Consider the following 20,644-nt stretch of genomic DNA (forward strand, 5'->3'; position numbering starts at 1 on the left):
CCAGACTGAGTGAGCGTCTCTCCCAGAGTGGAGACCGCCACCACGTCCCTCAAACAACAGCCCCCCATGAATCTGCCGACACTGACGACATTGACAGGACTCACCCCAAGCACGGAAGTGGAGGGGCATCGAAACTGAGGTCACCATGAGAGCAGGGCATGAAAGGCCACAGACTTTGAGACTATTTTGTTTTTATATTGATGACGATGAAGGAGGAGGAGGATGACGATGATGATGACGATATTGCTATGGAGGTCCATTTTGGTTTGGGACTGCGTGACAAGGCTGTACTCTACGCTTCCTGTCATAATGATATCCCGGCGTTAACCAGGCCCGAGAGATACAGACACTTGCAGTGTTGGTCAGGTAATTAGAGCAACACACCCAAAGACGCATCCTTGAAGTGGATGACACTCGACTGTGTGATTCCAGTCTCCCCATTTAAGCCCACAGCACACTCAACTCTGGGTAGGAGCCGGCCACGGGCCGAAAAACCCACCTCCGCTGGGATTCGAACCCGCGTCCTCCCAGCCGTCAGTCCGCGACGCTAACCACTTCGCCACGGCGGCTGGTAAAGAAATGAAACTTTATTTAACGATAAAATACACAACATGTGTCACGCGTCGACATGTCTTGAGTGTGGACATCCCCAAAGCTGACATATTGTAGGCAGGCAACGCGTTCGGCCCAAATCCCACGTGCAGAGCAACTTGCGTCAGTGAGATGTGTTTCGGATTTAGTGTGTGCATATATCTGTCTGGCACTCCACTGTCAACTGCTGTTGGAGTCACATCAGACCAGGGGTTTGGAGTGTTTGATTCCCCCATATTTTCTGCTGTGGTTAAACAGCAAGTTGTCGTTGGTTTCTGTTAGCGGGCGTTGCAACGGCTGGAACACCAGTTCCAGGTCTTTTACATGACCTGTCTGAGGGGAGGGTGTGTGATGTTTTTCCTTTTGGTCAGCTGGTCGTTTGGACTAGCAGAAATGGTGGTGGTGAAGGGAATGACAGAGGTTGTGAATGCGTGTGTTTGTTTTGTATTCGCTGCAGCTGTTTATATTATTTTATGTTATGATTAAGAGATGCCGTGAATATAGGTGTTCCTTGCATTGCGGTTATGTTCAAATTAGTCTGTAGTGAATTAGGTGAAATATTGTTCATAAATGTTTATTGTTAATGGAGAAATTAAATTAAATTGAGTTAAAGTTTAAACGCGTTATTGTAACGGCAGGTTGGATGGGCGGGATGATTGGTTGGGTGCGACTAGCATCTTTTCGGAGACAACACTGACACTTTGCCATTCTCAGGGTTTCAGTTCCACCTGTTCTTGTTTGGACGGGTCCACTCCTCTGCTGGTTGCGGTTGTGGGCTGGAGGGAGGTCTGCGTGGTGGGGGACTGGCACTGTGCTCTGCGGTGACAGCGTCGACAACAGCGTCAGTCTGCTGGGAGGACTTGGTCGCTGTGGTTGAGAGTTAGGTGCTGTCCCCCAACTATCTATCTCCCTTATCCCACCCATTCCTGACCGCTGGTGAATTCTTGGACTGTGTTGGCAGAGACTGGGCACAGGAGACTATATTTTCGTGTGTTTGTGAGAGTGGTTGTTCTCAGTATTGTTTCTTTTGTTGAATTTCGTGTACGTAAATACCAAAACTATATTTTGTTTGCTTGTTGTATGTTTTTTTTAACAATGTCTTAATTTCACGTGGATTCGTCATTCAGGTTTTTGTTGTTGTTGTTGTTGTTGTTTGGGTTTTTTTGTTTTTTTTGGTTTTGTTTTGTTTTTGTTTTGTAATCGTTAATCCGTCTGTCTGTCATTCTGTCAGCCGTAGCGCGACATCTTGAGGGATTGTCTGGGATAGTTGGTGCATTGTCCGGTGTTGGTGTTACTCCTTGTAGGGTCGTGTGCTAACTTTTCTGATACAGGTCACGCCAACCTGGGTCTGACTTTTTTATTTGTTGCCTTGTGTCTGTCAGTGTATTCATGTCATGATGTATGTGTATATTCATGTGTATTTGTTTCTTTGGATGCAATTATCATTGCTAATTGCTTTGATTTTGTTTTAAGAATTTAGTATAATGCAAACTACAGTGAGTACTCCAATCTCAGTTTCTCCATTATATTCAGGTCCAGCTGTTCGTACACGAGCTAGGCTGGCCGCTCTTTATTCGCTAACTCCCACTTCCAGAGTTTCTACCGCTATAACTACTGCAGCATCTTTGAGTTCGGCGGTCAAATCTGTTTCCAGCACTGCTGGAGAAACTGCTGCGTTGTCCCTTCCGCTGGGATGGCTTTGAGTGGAGCAGATTTGTCTCGCGTTTCATCACCAGGACAAGACTACAATTTGGGGTTGTTGAACCAAAATATCGTATCAGGTGCAGGCAGTTTTTTGGAATCAAGCCCTTTGGATCGAGAGACAGCAGACATTCATAGACAGGCACTATCTTTGGGGCTTAGAGGTAGTGATTTGGTACAGTTCATGACAGCGGAATTGCGTCATAGACGAGAGCTTCGTTTGAGAGAGCAAGAGAGAGCGGATATGCTTGCACGTGAGCAGCAGCAAAGACTTGATCGCTTAGACAAAGGACAATGGGGACGCACTAAAAAAAGAACGCGTTGGAGGCTCGTATTAAGATAGAGGAGGTGACGAGTGCTAGAATGTCCTCTGTGGGGCAGAATGGCGAGTTCACAAAGTTCAAACTATCGTTGCCGATTTTCGATGCTACAGATGATCTTGAAACATATTTGGCACAATTTGGAAGTCTTTTGCAGTTACAGAACTGGCCGCAAGAACAATTGTTTTGAGCACCAGACTGAGGGGAAAGCCTGCTGAAGTGTGCAACAGGCTAGAACCACCAGAGAGATTTCAGTGCATAACTATGAAAAAGGCACTGACGACTTACTATCAGTTAATTGCCGATTCTTACCGCAAGAAGCTCAGGAGTGCTAGGCGCCAGTTTCAATGAGCCATACAGTCAGTTCGCTACGCGGATTTTGCTGTATCTGGAGAAGTGGATAGAGTTAGCAGGAAAGGACAAAGACTACAGGGGTTATCTGACTTGATGTTGCAGGAATAGTTTCTTCAGTTGTCAGTTAATCTGGTTACCTTCATTTGGGAGAGGAAACCGAGTCATTGCAGAAGATGGCTGAAGATCTAGTCATCATCCCCATCTACATGTAATATGCGGCTTCTGTTCAAACGCGCGCGCGCGCCGGCGCGCGCGACTGTGTGTGTGTATGTGTGTGTGTGTGTGTGTGTGTGTGTGTGCGTTTGTGTTTGTGTGTGCGTGTGTGCAGTACGTGCATGTGTGAGTATGTACAATTTTTTATATTGATATGCCTTGTATGTATCCTAATTTCTACTGTATCTGTATTTGTGTTTGATTTTCAATTTATGTTCGTACCTTGTTACGTACTATTCCCCCCCCCCCCCCCCCCCCCCCAAATATTCCTTGTGACCCCAGTACACTTGGTAATAAAGACACATTCTATTCTATTCTATTTGGCTCAGGATTACACTGAGGCTCGTGAGATAAAGAACAGGAGGGGAGGGTGATCTGGGGGTCAAGTGAGTGGCTCTTCGAGTGACAAGCAAAACAGCTCACCAGAAAAGATTATGGAAGTGGAACAGCAAGTGGCTCTAACAGTCTTCAGTGCTTTGGTTGTCATCTGAAACGGGACTGTCCCAAGAAGAAGGAAAATGTGCGCAGTTGTTGTCACCCCTTCTACCGCGTCCAAGGCATGCACTGCTACTGCTAGTCGGTACGATCCCACTCGTGACGCGTTTGTTAGCGGCCACTCCGTTCGCATTCTGAGAGATACTGGAGCTGAGACACTGCTGGTCAGAGCAGAGTTCGTTTCAAACTGAAGACTATTTAGAAGAGCATTGTGATGTTTTGGAGATAATTCCACTTCAAATCATTGTTGAGTCGCAGTTGTGAAGCTTGAGTCTCCATTCATTGAAGGGACTTTCAAGGCAGTTGTTTTGCCCACCTCAGTTAACCTTGCCATCATCGGCAACAGCTTCACCACTTTGGACGGGACAGAGAGGTTCGTACCTGTTTAGCCTTGCCGGGAGATTACAGCTTCTGTTCAGACTCGTGCTCAAGCTCAGAGAGCAGGTAACGCTACGACTCCACTGTCCACCAGTACTCCCAAAACAGGTGACGCCACGCCTAAAAAACTGAGGGAGATCCAAGCATCTGACCTACATTGGATCGGATAAGAGAGTTGGCTGAAAGCAATGTCCAAGCACGGCCGGGTAAAGCCACCTTTGAAAAACAGCAAGGTATCGAGTCTTCTTGGACGATAAGGGTGCCGAGTACAAGCAAGTAGTGGTACCAAACTGTCTTGGGAAGGAAGTTCTAAGACTTGGGCATGACGCACCAATGGTTGGTCATTTTGGCGCTGCCAGGACGCGAAGTCGCATCTGGAGAGATTTTTTCTGGCCAGGATTGTGCAGAGACGTATGGCGGTACTGCCAGTCCTGCGACACGTGCCAAAGGACGATGCCGCGGGGACGGGTCAAGAAAGTGCCTCTTGGCCGAGTGCCACTGGTCGAACGTGTAGCTGTAAATCTGATTGGCCCGCTTCCTGTTTCAGGGCGAGGCCATCGGTATGTTTTGGTCGTAGTCGATAACGCCACAAAATACCCAGTTGCAGAGGCCCTCTGGTGTATCTGGTCATGTGTAGGTATTCCAGAGGAGGTGATTTCTGACCAAGGGGGCCAGTTTGTTGGCTCTGTGATGAAAGAGGTAAATTCGCTGCTTTCTATCAAGGGCATGGCCACCACCCCTTATTATGCCCAAGCAAATGGTCCAGTGGAAAGATTTTAAATCTGTGCTAAAAAAAACAACCCAAAAAACAAAAAAAACAACAACTATGAATGGCCTGGTCAGTGGAACCGTTATTTGCCAGCCATTTTGTTCTCGTATCGAGAGGTTTCTCAAGAATCGCTGGGGTTTTCGCCATTTGAATTGCCTTTTGGCCAAACTGTGAGAGGACCCATGCAAGTGCTGAGTCAGTTGTGGACCAAAGAAGACACTCCAGACGAAGTACGAACGACTGCAGAATACGTGGTCGACTTGAAGAATCGGATTCAAGACACCTGTCAACTCGCGCAACAAAACCTCTCAAAAGCATCTGAACGGTACGCTCGTCATTTCAACAGAAAGACAGAAAAGAAGCTTCAATGAGGGAATTGTTCTGCTGTTGTTGCCGAAAAAGCACAACAAACTGGAGCTAAGCTGGAAGGGACCGTTCTGTGTAGCTGAGAAGGCTAGAGAGCTGGACTATCGAGTTAAGTAGTCTGCCCTGACAGTGCACTTGCCTGGAATGACGCGAACAGTGTAGGAATAAGTCTGAAGAAACAGGCCCACCTTGCCAGTCTGTTGCTGGACGGTCGATAACGCTGCAGAAATGCAAGAGGTTAGTGATCAGTCTCCACAATGAAATATTGACCATACAAAAATTGCTCAAACTTGCGTATGCCCTAAACAGCCAAACACTCATCCACTACTGCATATTTCCGCTCAGCAGCACTGAGTTTACGGCTTGCATAGGCAACAGGCCTCGATTCCTCATCGTACTCTTGGAGGAGTACCGCCCCCAGTCCGACGTCAGAAGCATCCGTCCTCAGAGTGAAGGTCTTGGATAAGTCTGGCAAAAGTACAACAGGCTGACGCCCTAAATGTCCTTTTAATGCTGTGAAAGCTCAATCACAAGCAGAAGTCACTTTCTCTGGTTGTCCTTTCTTGGTCAAATCAGTCAGGGGTCCAGCGATGGCAGCAAAGTTAGGCACAAATCGTCTGTAGAATCCTGTCAGTGCAAGAAAGGTTCTGACCTCTTCCTTCGTTTTGGGGGGTGCTACAGCCACAATGTGTGTCACCTTGTCTTCCTGAGGTTGAAGTGGTCCATTACCCACCACATATCCGAGGTAGCATAGCTTGCGGAAACCCAGAAAGCACTTGGACGGTTTGGCCGTCAACTGAACCTCTTGCCATCATAGAAAGCATTTATTAAAGCCATATTATAACAGAAACTCGAACGCTTTGAAGTTCTCGCAATTGTTTTATGACAAAAATAGATCGTCTTTATTGAAAATGTCTAAATTTATAAAAGTTATCATGCAACATTTTCTAAATATTACCATTCCACTCGAATAGATTTCTATACACCCTGGGTCAATCATTGTTTGCGCAATTTGTGTTGTGTGAAATCAGATAATACTCTCAACAGAATTATTTCATTCACTTAATTACGAGACATTCATGTACTGTGTAATAATGTAACATACATTGTCGCTATGTATTGTTTGCCTTTTGCCGATTTTGTTTTTTCCATGTGACCTCAAGGGGACTTGGAATAAAAATCTTGAATCTTGAATCTTCAGTCTCTTACAGCCGTTGGAGAACGAGCTCTAACACTTCAAGATGCCTTTGCCAGAAGACAGTGGTGATGAGAATATCGTTCATGAAATTTTAAACCTCTGGACAATGAAGAGGAGCCAACAATTTCCTCATCATTCGATAATATACAGCCGTCTTCAGACCAAATGGCATAACAGTGAAACGAAACTGCCCCTGGGGGGTGGTGAATACGGTCATGTCGCAATCTTCAACTCGCACAGGCACTTGCCAGTACCCTTTTGCTCGATTAGTTTTGGTGAAATAGCGAGACTGATTTATCTTGGCCAAAAGGTACTCAATGTCTGTAGAGGCTCTGTGTCAAACTGAAGAATAGAGTTCAAGTGTTGAAAATTAACGCAGAATCTCACCTTTCCGTCTTTTTTTGTTTACTGAGATGATGGACTGCTGTTGGGCGATACACACGGCTCAATGACCTTCGGCTTGAGCATGGCATTAACTTTCTCTTCAACAGTGGAAACCGATGCTTGGGGAAGAGAGTATTGTCTTGCTCGCACTGGTTCGGTTTCTCGCAGACTGAGTTCACACTCTCCAAGGGTGGTGACCTATGGCAAAAATCCGTGAGACAAAAGGCAAATCTTTGGCAGATGTCTTTCACGTCTCTTTTCTGACTTGGGTCTAGATCGGAATTGACCTTCACATCCTCCACGCTTTCTTCTGCTTGCAAGGGAAGAGTTGGCAGTGTTGATCCCGCCTCTTTCACTTCCTCGTTTGCATCTCATTCTTCCTCATGAACCACACAGTTTGTTGCGATGACCCACCTTAAGTGGTTCTGATGTCGCTGCGTGAAGATTTGACTGAAAATGGATATTCAGCTTAAGGTGGGAGGTGTCATGCGTCGCGATATCCTGAGTGTGAGACTCCCCAAAGCTGACATTTTTTTGTTAGCCGCCAGGTAGGCAGGGTACACGTACAGCCCAAATCCCACGTGTTTCAATTTTGGTGTGTGCATGTATCTGTCTCGCACTCACTGTCAACTGCTGTTGGAGTCACATCAGACCTGGGGTTTGGGAGGTTTGATTTCCCCATGTTTCCTGCTGTGGTTAAGCAGCAGGTTGTCGTCGGTTTGACACCAGTTCCAGGTCTGTCACATAACCTGTCTGAGGTGAGGGTGTGTGATGTTCTTCCTTGGTCGGCTGGTCGTTTGGCCTCGCAGGAATGGTGGTGGTGAAGGGAATGACAGAGGCTGTGAATGGGTCTGTTCGTTTTGTTTTTGCTGCAGCTGTTCATATGTTATGATTAAGAGATGCCGTGAATATATGTGTTCCTATCATTGCGGTTGTGTTCGTACAATACATATATTTTCTTCGTCGGTTACGAATTAGGTGAAATAATATTAATACATGTTCATTGTTGATGGAGTAATTACATTGAGTTAAAGTTTAAATGCATTATTGTAACGTCAAGTTGGATGGCCGGGATGATAGGTTGGGTGCGACTAGCATCTTTTAGGAAGCAACACTGACACTTTGCCATTCTCAGGCTTTCCCCCCTTGTTCCTGTTTGGATGGGTCTACTCCTCTGCGGGTTGCGGTTTTGGGGTGGAGGGAGGTCTGCGTGGTGCGGGACTGGCAGTGTGCTCTGCGGTGACAATGGCAACAACAGCAGCGACGACAACAGCATCTGCTGGGAGGTCTTGGTCGCTGTGGTTGAGAGTTAAGTGCTGTCCACCAACTACCTCCCTCCCTCCTCCCATCCATTCCTGGCCGGTGGTGAATTCTTGGACTGCGTCGGCAGAGACAGCACAGCAGACTATGTTTTGGTGTTTATGAGAGCGTTGATTCTGTCAGTGTTGTTTCGTTTGTTGAATTTCGTGTTCGTAAATACCAAAATGTTTTTGTTTTGTTTGCTGTTTGGTTTTTGAATAAATTTCATGTGGATTGTGGTTGTTCTGACTGCTGCAGAGGGCTGACATACAGTTGTCTGGGTTTCTTGTTGCTCTAGTGCGTTGCTGCATGCATGAGTTCAGAGACTTGAAGTGAAAGAGAGAGCCCATTCCAAATTCAAGGTCCAGAGATACAGAAAGAGCGATGGCTGACTGTGGAAACAGAGTGGGTAGGAAGCTAATCGAATAGAGCGAGATGGGGTGTAGAGGTGAAGTCAGCTACAGAGACAGGAAGGGGCAATTTTTTTTCCTGTGTGAGACAACTTTATTCTGTGCGAGACAGAGAACCAAAGGAGGTGTTACACAAGAGTGATGTGTTCAGATCTTTCAGTCTGTCTGAGGACAAGTCGGGCAGCAGAGTTTTGTACGCGCTGAAGAGCAAACCAGACAAACACACAAATGACAGATAATACCTGTCAATTTTTTTTCAATGGTCACTTTTTTAACACTTACATCATACAAGTACATACTTTCAAACAATTTTGACGAAACAAAAGAAAAACAGAAACACATAAGCAAACTGGACACACACACATTATCATCAACATGTTTTTCATCCCCTGACCCCATGTTCCACTTCTTTCTCATGCTTCCCTATCAAGCATTCACCCCCTCTATTAGCTGGTTAATAATGCTCACCTGCGTCCAGTCAATTCACTTATAAAACAATTAGAAATGAAGAAAGATGTTGAAAATACAAGTGACGAATCCATAAATCAATGAACTTGTACACACATATGCACAAAATTATTATTTTGTGTTCACTCGCAAACATATGCATTTGATGCACACCTATCCACACATTTTCAAGTGGCCAAAATCCAGAACTATCAACCCCCTTACTAAACAGGAGAGAAGCATTTTCAGTATTTGTGAGGGCAAAACTGTCGAAGTGGCAAGACGAGCCATACCAAACTAAATCAAGATTTAAGAATACATTATCTATCATAGTTTATCAGAATATTAGTTGCATTCCAGTGGGAAAAGGCCAAATCAGGGGTGCAAATGAGATATCTTAATTATTTTCATGATCTAATACCCTTGTCTAAACATCAATTGGCCCAAATATCTTTTGCTCACTGCCAATGACCACTCACAAGTTTCATCGAGATTAGTGAGCTGGAATGGATGTTTTTAAAATATGAAAATCATGTTGTGTTTAAAATATCCGAACAGTTATTGCCATGCCGAGTGGTTAAAGCGTTAGGCTTCAATCTGAGGGTCCCAGGTTCGAATCTCGGTAACAGCGCCTGGTGGGTAAAGGATGGATATTTTTCTAACAGCGCCTGGTGGGTAAAGGTTGGATATTTTTCCAATCTCCCAGGTCAACATATGTGCAGACCTGCTTGTGCCTGAACCCCCTTCACGTGTATATACACGCAGAAGATCAAATACACACGTTAAAGATCCTGCAATCCATTATAGTGTTCGGTGGGTTATGGGAACATGAATATTTCCAGCATGCACTCCCCCAAAATCGGAGTACTGCTGCCAATATGGCGGGGTAACTAAACAAAACCATCATACACGTAAAATATTACATGTCTGTTTGAATGCGTGCCTGAAATCTGATTGAATGACACAGGAAACGAATGAGGAGCGCCCAATGGCAGCCATCAGTCGGCTCCACCCTGGTAGGCAGCCTGTTGTGCAAATGACACCTGAGTTTGTAAAGTGCTTAGAGCTTGGTCTCCGACCAAGGATAGGCACTATCTAAGTATCCATAACAATGGGGGGGGGGGGGGGGGGGGGGGATATTCCATATGAACTGAATCAAATGATCCAAATGTTTCTCATTCACTGTCAGAAACCAAAAATCTTTATTAAACTGATCAGCATTTCACTTTGCTTTTTGGTTCAACTGCAGTATGCATATGCAGATAAGAATCTTCTCATGTTCTTGACTAGTTTCTTTTTTTTCTTAAAACCACTATGGAACGAAAATGGATCTGCTGGTCAGCTGGGTATTGAAGGCTAGCTCGTCTTTCCGACATTAGTTTGGTTGCCTGACCAGCACAGGAGACTTTTTTTTCTTTTTTTTTTTAGTGAGGAGGAGCTGTGCAGTCCCGTCCCCACTCTCTCGCCTACCGACGCTCACACTCCCACAGGTGCTGATACTGCCACGTGTAGGACGGCCTCGGCAGGTGCAGGTTTTTTCTTCGGGGCACCGTCTCCTTGGAGGACTTCCGACCAAGGATAAGAGCTCCCCCTGCCCTTTGGTCCTCTTCCGCCTTCACAGCTGTTGGGGAAGGTTTCCTCCTCCGCCTGGTCCGTCGTTGGGAGACTTCACATGCGGCAGGTAGTACTGGGTTACATGGTACCAGTAGCAAAGGCTATGCCCCTGACCTGGCTGGTCAGCACTCAAGTACAAAATAGCTAATCTGGCAATGACCTGTCCCAGACTTCAGAAAACAGGATCTTATCACACTTGCACCCTGCACGTTTTATTCTTATCATCCAGTCTTACTTTTATAAATGAAATTACCAGAAAAGAGTTGTATCTTTCATTTCCTTCACTTTTGTAAGCAATCGATCAGGCCAACTTTTACACACAAAGCAGCAGACAAAACCCGACTGAAAATTGAAAGTATCTTCTACAAAAAACACCCGAACACAGTTCTATTCACAAAGTGTTGCCCTTCCCATACATTCTCAAGCAGTCTAGTTGGTGTTGTCCCACACGTCACCATACTGGTTCTTCTTTTGCCCTGGAACAGACAGAGAACATATTGCAGTCGGTCAATCGCACAGATATATTCACTCACTCCCGATGAAAGGCCTTGATTTGGGCCCTACTGTTCATAACCATTTCAGACGAAGGGCCCTGGTCAGGGCCTTTGATAGTTTTGATTTTTTGTAATTTCCATAATGACGTTATGAGCTAAGAATATCTTAACTGACCTTTCCACTCTCAACTGTAACTGACAAATGCAGTGTGTCTTGCTGTGCTCGCGAGCAGTGACAACAATGGTGTCTGACCCAGTTTCGTCTCAGTCACATGGAAGACAACAGAGGCCCTATCATGGCCACATAACATTTTGAATAATCTGTTTCAAACTCTTTGTGCTTTCCTGGATTTGTTTACAAGTCTTTAGTGTGTGCAAATTTTGAATAAAAAATATGGAAAACTTCATTATCTCACTGTATGATAGCATAAGAAGGGAGGAAGTTTTGTTGTTTTTTTTGTCCCCAACTAAGTCGTTATGTTACTGATCAGTCTGGAAATTTTCAGTTCATAAATTGTAACATTTGTTTTTTTGGTGATTTTATTTCTTACCCATACAAATGGGTCGGTCATCTGGGGGAGGGGGGGGAAGTCAGGGGAGCCAACTGGCAGTACTAAGTGAGTTAAAAAAGAGACAGAAGACAGTATAATAATATATATTCACTTTAAGATAGCACTATGATTCAAGCAAAAAACTATAAGCACTTTACAAAGCCAGTTCTTAACATAAATCAAACGCTTAAGGTGAAAACAGATACGCATATAAGAATCATGAGAAGTCTCACAAGCACAATCAGAAATGCACAGTTTACAAGACCCAATAAGTAAGAAATGTTCAACCTAGATGCAACAACTATGATAATTCAGCATGCATACACAAAACCTAAGTAGAGACAAGCAATCAGTTAAAAGCTGTGTACATGTTTAAAAGCAGCACAGATATAATTTACATGAGGGATTTATACCAATGATGAAATATAGTAAAATATATAAATTACATGAGGTAAAAGTGGTAAAAATCATCAATCTTTCAAACATTTTTACACCACCACCATCTCTCACCATACCCACATTGTCTGGAATTTCCCATCACACATTCATTGCCATAAGACAACACTGCTGCTACTATGATTTTGGGAAGAGATAAATTTCCAGATCTGCATGGGTCACCTAACAAATGTCCAACTCTACCCTCCTCTAACAAATGGGCAGGCACAATAGCTGAGTGGTCAGATTTCAATCTGAGGGTCATGGGTTCAATCTCAATCTTGTTATTGATGCCCGATAGGTTAAGGGTGGAGATCTATATTTCTGATCTTTTCTAACTCTTTAAAAGATGCCACAGACAGAGAGAGGCTAATACTGATAAACCTATTTGCAGAGAAAGAGAAAAATTGGCGTGGGCATACCACCTTCCTCTCAACGAGCAAATTGCTTCAGGGCTCCCCGTAAGACATAAATACGTGTCCTTGACATGTTAAAAATGAAAAAGACACACTGCATGTTCACTGAGAGGGTCCCTGGGACATTTTACGATTTTCTAGAATGAGCATATATATATTTAATGGAGATTCAGTCTGATGAGAGAATCTAGGGCCAGAAACCTAGAAGATTATGAAAGGATGCCTGCCTTTGTAGCAATCCAGATTTGATTAGAATGTGTAGTATTAGAAAGGCCCTCGAAATGTAGCCTGGGACTCCACCGAATTATGTTGAGTCCCTGGGGCCCCCAATATCTTTAACTTATCAGAAGCCACGTTACTTGGTAAACTTTTTTTTTAACACACATGATGTCCTTTTGCCTACGTCTCGTCTCAAGAAGATGAAGAAGTCAAAACTGACTAGACATAAGTTTGACCTCGACAAGCTGAAAGACCCTGAGGTGGCAAAAGCTTTCAAGGCAACCACAGGAGAAAGGTACACACCACTATTCACCCTTGGCGCAGAAGAGGTGGACATGAATGCCATGATATCCACCTTCAGCACAGCAATGACAGAGGCAGCTGCTGACATTCTCAGCAAGCAATAATCCCAGAGGAAGCCATGGGTCACTGACGAGCTGCTAGAACTTTGTGACAAGAGACATGAATGGAAGAAAAAGAAAAATGAACCTGTATGAGCAGCAGAGTAAACGGGAAAGTGAACAATACCATTGAACGAGGCAGGATTGCGAAGCAGTTCTGGATTGAAATAGAGACTGGCCTGAACAACAACAGCAAGAAGGCGTACCAGACAGTAACAGACTTAACAACAGTCAAAGAAGCCACGGTCTACATTATTCAAAGAATGGAAAATGTCTCACTGAAGAGAAAGATTATTGATAAATGGACAAAGTACTGTTCAGAACTCAACTATCACAGAACCGTTGGTAACCCAGTAGTACTCAAATGCCCTCAGACAACCAAGGAGGAAGAGCCACCAATTCTTCGTGAAGAGGATGAGGTAGCAGTAAAGTCCTTGAAGAAAGGAAGATCAGCCAGATTTGAAAATATAACTGCAGAACTCATCCAGGCAGGAGAACACACAATAATCACCCTCACATCTCTTTGCAACAGAATCTGGAAGACAGGAGAATGGCCTACCATTTGGACTCAGTCCCTAATTATCACGCTCTCAAAGAAAGAAAAGCAACTGTGCCAAAATTACCACACAATAAGCCTTATAAGCCACCTGAACAAGGTTCTACTGAAAGTAATCTTGAACAGACTGAAACATCAAGCTGAGAAAATCATTTCTAAAGAACAAGTGGGCTTCCAAACTGGACACAGCACCACAGAACAGATTTTCAATGTGAGAATAATATGCAATAAATATCCTAAACACCAGCAACCTGTGTACCATATTTATGTTGATTTCAGGAAAGTGTTAGACACAGTGAGGCATGAGGCTTTGTGGGAAATTATGAGAAAATACATCATCAGCCTAAACATCATCTCGGTCTTCCAACAACCGTATGACAAGGCAACCAGTGCAGTTCTCCACAACGGTTCCATCGCAAACTGGTTCATGACAACAGCTGGAGTCAGGCATGGTTGTCTTCTATCCCCTACACTATTCAACGTATTCTTGGAGCATATCATGTCGGATGCACTGGAAGACCACACGGGCACTGTCACCATCGGAGGTAGTTCATAGCTATTACAAACCTTCGCTTCACCGATGACATCAATAACTTGGCAGAAAATGAGACTGAACTCGCCAGCTTAGTAGAAAGATTTGACATCACCCCCAGAGCTTGTGGAATGGAAATCAGAGCTGAAAAACCAAGATCATGACGAATAACACTAATGGCATTAGCACTGACATCGAAGTCAACGGGAAGTTTTGGAATCTGTATCCAGGCCTGTACCTGGGTGCGATTGTCACAGATGAAGGCTCCAAACCAGAAGCTGAATCCAGAATAGCACAGACTACAGCAGTGCTCACTCGACTGGAAAGAGACAGAAACATCACTCTCAGATCTAAAGTGAAACTTATGCGCTCACTGGTTCAATCGGTGCTTCTCTATGCTTACGAAATTCGGACTCTCACTGCTGAGATCCAGAAAAAGATCCAAACCATGGAAATGAAATGCTCCCAAAAGCACATTTTAGGTGCCAAACCCCAAGTCTTTTTCTCAGTTCTGACTATGGATACTAGTGTTGTTTTTTTAATCTTCCATATTTTTCACAGAGCACAAATTTCTTTTAATTTGTTGATAGCAACAGGCAGCCAATACAGTTTACGTATCAGTAACACAGAATGTGTAAATAAGAACAATGTCAAAATAATTAGCTGACCAACTATGCTGTAGTATTTGGTCGTTTGACCAAAAGAGCAATGAAACATGTATTCTGTATAATTATAAGATCTATTAAGTCACAGCATGAAAACAGAAATCAGGTGTGATACTTCTCGCATGCATGAAAAAAACCTTCTGATCTGATAATGCAGTGATAACATTTCTACACATAGACAAACAAAGCCTTGATGCTGAACTGTGCACTCTATTTTCAGAATGATCATACTTTTGATAATGTTTTTCAATTGTTTTTAATTTTTCATCAAAGCACCATGACATGTCATCTTTTTCAGGATGTGAATGGCTGACTGGTTTAGACTGGTCACATGCCCTGGAAACCAACTGCAGCCAATGGTTTTATTCTGCTACTTTCAGACCACTGGATTCGGGAAACTTGCAAACATTTGAGACAACAATCATAACATTAACAGTGATAAAAATGAAGTAGCATCAACAAAATATTTTCACCATACAAGAAAATGACGTATCTGTGATGTCTGGCAACTGAACACGAAGAACATCACCTTCCACCAGCCACCTTGGTGAAGTGGTTAGCGTTGCTGACTGACGACTGACAGGACGCGAGTTCGAATCCCAGGCATAGGCGCTTTTTTTTTTTTTTTTTTTTTTTTTTTTTTTTGCCTGCAGCTGGCTCCTACCCAGAGTTGAGTGTGCTATGGGCTTAAATGGGAAGACTGGGACTACACAGCGGAGTATCATCCACTTTGGGTGCCTCTTTGGGTGTGTTGCTCCAATTTCCTGACCAATACTGCAAGTGTCTGTATCTCTCGGGCCTGGCTGACACCAGGATATCATTATGACAGGAAGCGTAGAGTACAGCCTTGTCATGTAGTCACCAACCTAACTGGACCTCCACAGCAGTATCTTCATCAACATCATCATCGCCATCCTCCTCCTCTTCCATCATCATCAATATAAAAAAGAAAAGTCCCAAATTATGTGGCCTTCATGCCTGGCTCTCTTAGTGACCTCAAGTTTCGATACCCCTCCACTTCCGCGCTTGGGGTGAGTCTTGTCAAGGTCTTTAGTGTTGGCGGATTCATAGGGGACTGTCATAGGAGGAATGTGGTGGCGGTCTCCACTCTGGGGGAAACGCTCAGTCTGGCTCCGCAACTAAGCCAATATTGTCGTCAGTATGGGGCTTAGTAGGTGGTGTGATGGCGTTGTGGAGTGATGGCCTAGAGGTAATGCGTCTGCCTAGGAAGCGAGAGAATCTGAGCGTGCTGGTTTGAACCATGGCTCAACCGCCAATATTTTCTCCCCCTCCACTAGACCTCGAATGGTGGTCTGGACGCTAGTCATTCGGATGAGACAATAAACCGAGGTCCCGTGTGTAGCATGCACTTAGCGCCCATAAAATAACCCACGGCAACAAAAGGGTTGTTCCTGGCAAAATTCTGTAGAAAAATTCACTACGATAGAAAAAACAAATAAAACTGCATGCAGGCAAAAATACAAAAAAATGGGTGGTGATGTCGTGTAGCGACACGCTCTCCCTGGGGAGAGCAGCCCGAATTTCACATAGAGAAATCTGTTGTGATGAAAAGAAATGCAAATACAAATACATTAAATCAGAACAGGCACTACCGAACACCACCGAAGTGACTCACCAGCAGTGCAGGGACTCCTGTGATGTGTGGCCTAGCAACCTAACATCAATTGCTCCCTGTGGACTGCTGTCGCTGGGACTGAGACAGACAATCCTGTGTGTGGCTGTGTATGGGGGACTTGGAATGAGCGGCGTGGGAGTAATTCCAATGAAATGGTGCAGATGATGGAGCAGCAAAAAAATGAATAAATAAAATAAAATAAAAACACCACCTTCCACTTAAAAACCACTGCCACTCCCCCCACCCCACCCCCACCCCATTCTGGCAATTCAAACACACTTTCATACACAGTCTCACCACCCACACAAAAAAGAACCAATACATACAATTGACACTTCATACCCCATTAGTGCAGCTGCACTGCAGTTTCTGTGGACCACCCCTACAACAGCTGAGTGCACTGTCAAAAACCTACTTCATACACAAAACACACCTGAAAACAAGCTCAATCATACTGAAAACACTGACAAACAATGCAGAGGCTGAAGCCAAGAAGCTTAAAGCATGGAGTGAGAATACAATTGATTGAGACAGAGCTTCATACAGTTCAGTTTGCTTGGGGAGTCCACAGGACTCTCACTCAGGCATTTTAAGGGGTCCTCATGTGGTTCTTGTCAGTCCAATCAGTTGCATATCAAGAAAGCATTCTTTCATTCAAACACACCACACACACACACGCACACACACACTTTAAGTGATAGGCCTTCAAGAAAGGAGTGATTGGGAGGAAAAGGTCACAATGTGCACACTGAAATATGTTTTTAAACAAGCCTGTTTTACTTCAGACAAGTAACAAGTGAACTCAGCACAATGTACAATAAGATACATAACAACGGAACTAAGTACACCCAATCAGGGGCTGCTAACAATATCTTTTCCTCAGGCCAGCAAGAACCATGTTAATGTTTTATTTTCTCCTCTGTTTTGTTGTTGCAAAGTGGTTACATGCACTCACAAATGCAAATTCATTGAAATCATCTCTGTGTCCTACCATCATCTAATATCACTCTCAGTGAAAACATAAAATCGATAAAATCTCTGTGTGATGCATGCTTTATCAGCATCTTGTTTTCCACCAACTGCAGTGGAAGACAGCTTCTCAATGATGTGTGATCAATGAGGTGTGAACAGTATTCTGGGAGGAAAATGCTCTCTCACATGGGACAGATGTCACTGGAATAGTGACTGGAATTTAAGCTAAGGTACAAAATTCACAGAATATCTCCTTGCACCTTGTGGTGATATGTTTCCACATGACCTGCAAGTCATTTCCCCTGTGATTTGCAAGCATGACTTTGAACTGGTGGAACAATTCCTGGCCTCTCCTGCATCAACCAGTTTATCTGGCCAGTTGTCTGCCCAGCTGTTCAATATCATGCTACCTGACAGCATCTTTTGGCAGTAGAAGATGACTGAGATCTAGGATGCAGGCAAGATCTTTCACCAGTGGAGTGCCTATAAGACATCAGCTGTTGTCCTGCAAAAAGTGTTGCCATAGTGTAAGACATTCACTGACGTCCCTCATATATTTGGATTTTTGCTTTATCGGATTTCAGTACAATGAACATAAACAGACTCTGAATGGTTAGTTTAATGTGTCTGGTTTATAAACATACCACTTAAGTGAGCATTTATCAGGTGGAAGACCCCGTTTTTTCTCAATAATGATTTGCTAACTGGACCACTTGGAATGTGGGGGTAAAGAGGTTTTGCCTCATGTGCCAAAAAGGCATCTGACACTTCATCAAGTGAAGACAGTGGTCCCACTCAGTGGATTTACACAACTTTGCAAGTTGTGCTGATGATTATGTATGAGTACGATGACGGGAGATGGATCTGTCTTGTCTTATGATACCTTTGAACTTGAAGGTGGTGCCAGCATGCACACCCCCGAAAGCAGAGTATGGCTGCCTACATGGCAGGGTAAAAACAGTCATACACGTAAAAGCCCACTCGTGTACATACGAGTGAATGTGGGAGATGCAGCCCATGAACGCAGAAGGAAACAAGAACATACCCAGCATGCACACTCCCGAAAACTGAGTATGGCTGCCTACATGGCAGGGTAAAAATGGTCATACACGTAAAAGCCCACTTGTTTTCATGTATACAAGTGCACATGGGAGTTGCAGCCCACGAACAAAGAAGATTTCTGAGCGGGTGACTATGACTGCATGTCAGTGCAAGGAAACCTTTCTGGGTGATTTCATCCTTTATGTTTCTGACAAACTGTGTTGTGACCGGAGTGACCTGAGCCACATCACCTACCAACTGAATCTCCTGAAAGGATCCAGCCATCTTATTGAGGAAATGTTGCAATGTTTGACCAGGAATGTCTGTCAGGTCATCCAGTGTCTGTGTTGTTGCTGTCAGCATGTTCTGTATTTGATGGGTGTCATTATTTTCCAAGAAGACCTTGTTGCACCTGGTAAATGCAGACAACACATCACACAACATACATATTACTGTGATAAATTTGAAATCCCTGTCTTCAAATTTCCTTTGGCTTTGCTGGCACCATCATCATTCTTGCTTGCTGCCTTGTGGTCAAAGGCAACGCACAGACAACCCCATGCTGAATGCAGGGACGCTTTCATGTGGTGATAGCCACCTCACAATGGCTGGACTTTTTAACTGCTGAATAGGCAAGTCTATCATATCAGTCAGTCCCATTATCCTGTTGTACCTGCATGCTGAATAATGAGAAAACAAGTACACATTAACCAGCAAATCTTCCAAATAGGGAGCCAAGGAACACACAAAAGCAAGGCGATGTGCTACATACCATGTTCCTACATTCAGAGGATTCTGTGCCTGCAATCTCACCATGAGGTCACTTTGTGTCCTACCATCAAATTGGCACCATCTGTGCATATCCCAGAAACTCTGTCCAGTGGCACCTGAACTCCGTCCAGGACACCCAACACAACCTCAATAATTTTCTCAGCCTTCCCATCCTTCACCACAGTATTTGCCACAAGGAAGGTGACAGAATAGTTAAGACGCTTATCTTCCAATACAGCATATGTGAGACTCTGGGTTTGATTCCCACTCTTGCCCTTTCTCCCAAATTTTACTGGAAAATCAAACAGAGCATCAAGTCATTCAGACAAGATGATAAACCAAGGTCCCATGTGCAGCACACACCTGTTGCACTGAAACAGAACCCATGGCAACAACCCATGCTGGCATCAGCCTAGCAGATGTGGAGTAGTGTATATGGATTTATCCTAATGCAGTGATACCTCCTTGAGAAACTGAAACTATTTTCCCCTTTCTGTCTTCAATGGTTTTGCATAGAATTTCAAGGATTGTTGTTGTTGTTGTTGTTTTTTTAATAACAGCCACATCCAAAGATTCATCAAGCATCAAACCAATATAGGGATTTCCCTGATCCTGGTGAATGGCTTCTCTCTGCTAACTGCTGATAGAATAGCTTGCATCTCTCCAGTGATGTCATGGCCACTGTACGGAACCACACTGCTTCCAGAGTCCCGTACAAGGGTTTGCAACAACCAACAGATCAAGCCGTATCACTAAGAAAGCTCCACATCAACAAATCATAATGTATATATATATGTGTGTGTGTGTGTGTGTGTGTGTGTCTGTGTGTCTGTCTGTGTGTGAGAGAGCATGTGGATGTATGTGAATAAATCATGTAATCAAATGTGTATTGCAATCAGTGCAAATTAAGGGTGAGTGGCTGTATCATAATGTACTATTTTCTAATGGGGAAAATACAGTAACATAATCAAATATCATTATCATACAAGGCAATGTTTAAAATTCACATTGCATAATTAAACTTTTTTTTTTTTTTTTTTTTAACTCACCTGGGCATGAAGAAGACTTGGAAACTTGGTGTCTGGGCTAGACATCTTGGGCTAGAATAAGTGCAGCTCCAACTTGTGTATGCAATTGCTTTTGTATCGCTGATGATTTTGCAATGACCATCTCTTCTTGTCTGACCTCGGCTGCTTGGGCTAACTGTGGTTATCACTTTTTTTTCATGCCTGTACAAGGACTATTTCTGAAAGTTTATTGACCCTATCACAAACAATCTTTTCCTTTGAGTTGACACGAGTTGTGCAGTCCATTACAATCTTCTCCCGTCAATGTTGATTAATTGTAGCTTTTCATTTTTGGTGGTTCATCCCATTTTGAAGCAGGCTGACTGATATCAGCTTATTCAGAAGTAGC

General features: G+C 43.9%; 1 protein-coding gene across 3 annotated transcripts in view; it reads right to left on the reverse strand.

Moving 5' to 3' along the window:
• Positions 1–8,599: 8,599 nt before the first annotated feature.
• The window catches only part of LOC143283913 (OCIA domain-containing protein 1-like), a 152,104-nt gene continuing 140,059 nt past the window's right edge, over positions 8,600–20,644 (reverse strand). Inside the window, exon 8 of one of the 3 annotated variants that reach the window (XM_076590331.1) lies at positions 8,600–11,015. In XM_076590331.1, coding sequence (XP_076446446.1) covers positions 10,969–11,015 — 47 coding nt within the window. In that variant the 3' untranslated portion in view covers positions 8,600–10,968. The other 2 variants (XM_076590330.1, XM_076590329.1) reach the window with 2 other exon arrangements.

Source organism: Babylonia areolata, chromosome 7, assembly GCF_041734735.1.
Source record: "Babylonia areolata isolate BAREFJ2019XMU chromosome 7, ASM4173473v1, whole genome shotgun sequence".
In the NCBI taxonomy this organism is placed as follows: Eukaryota; Metazoa; Mollusca; class Gastropoda; order Neogastropoda; family Buccinidae; genus Babylonia; species Babylonia areolata.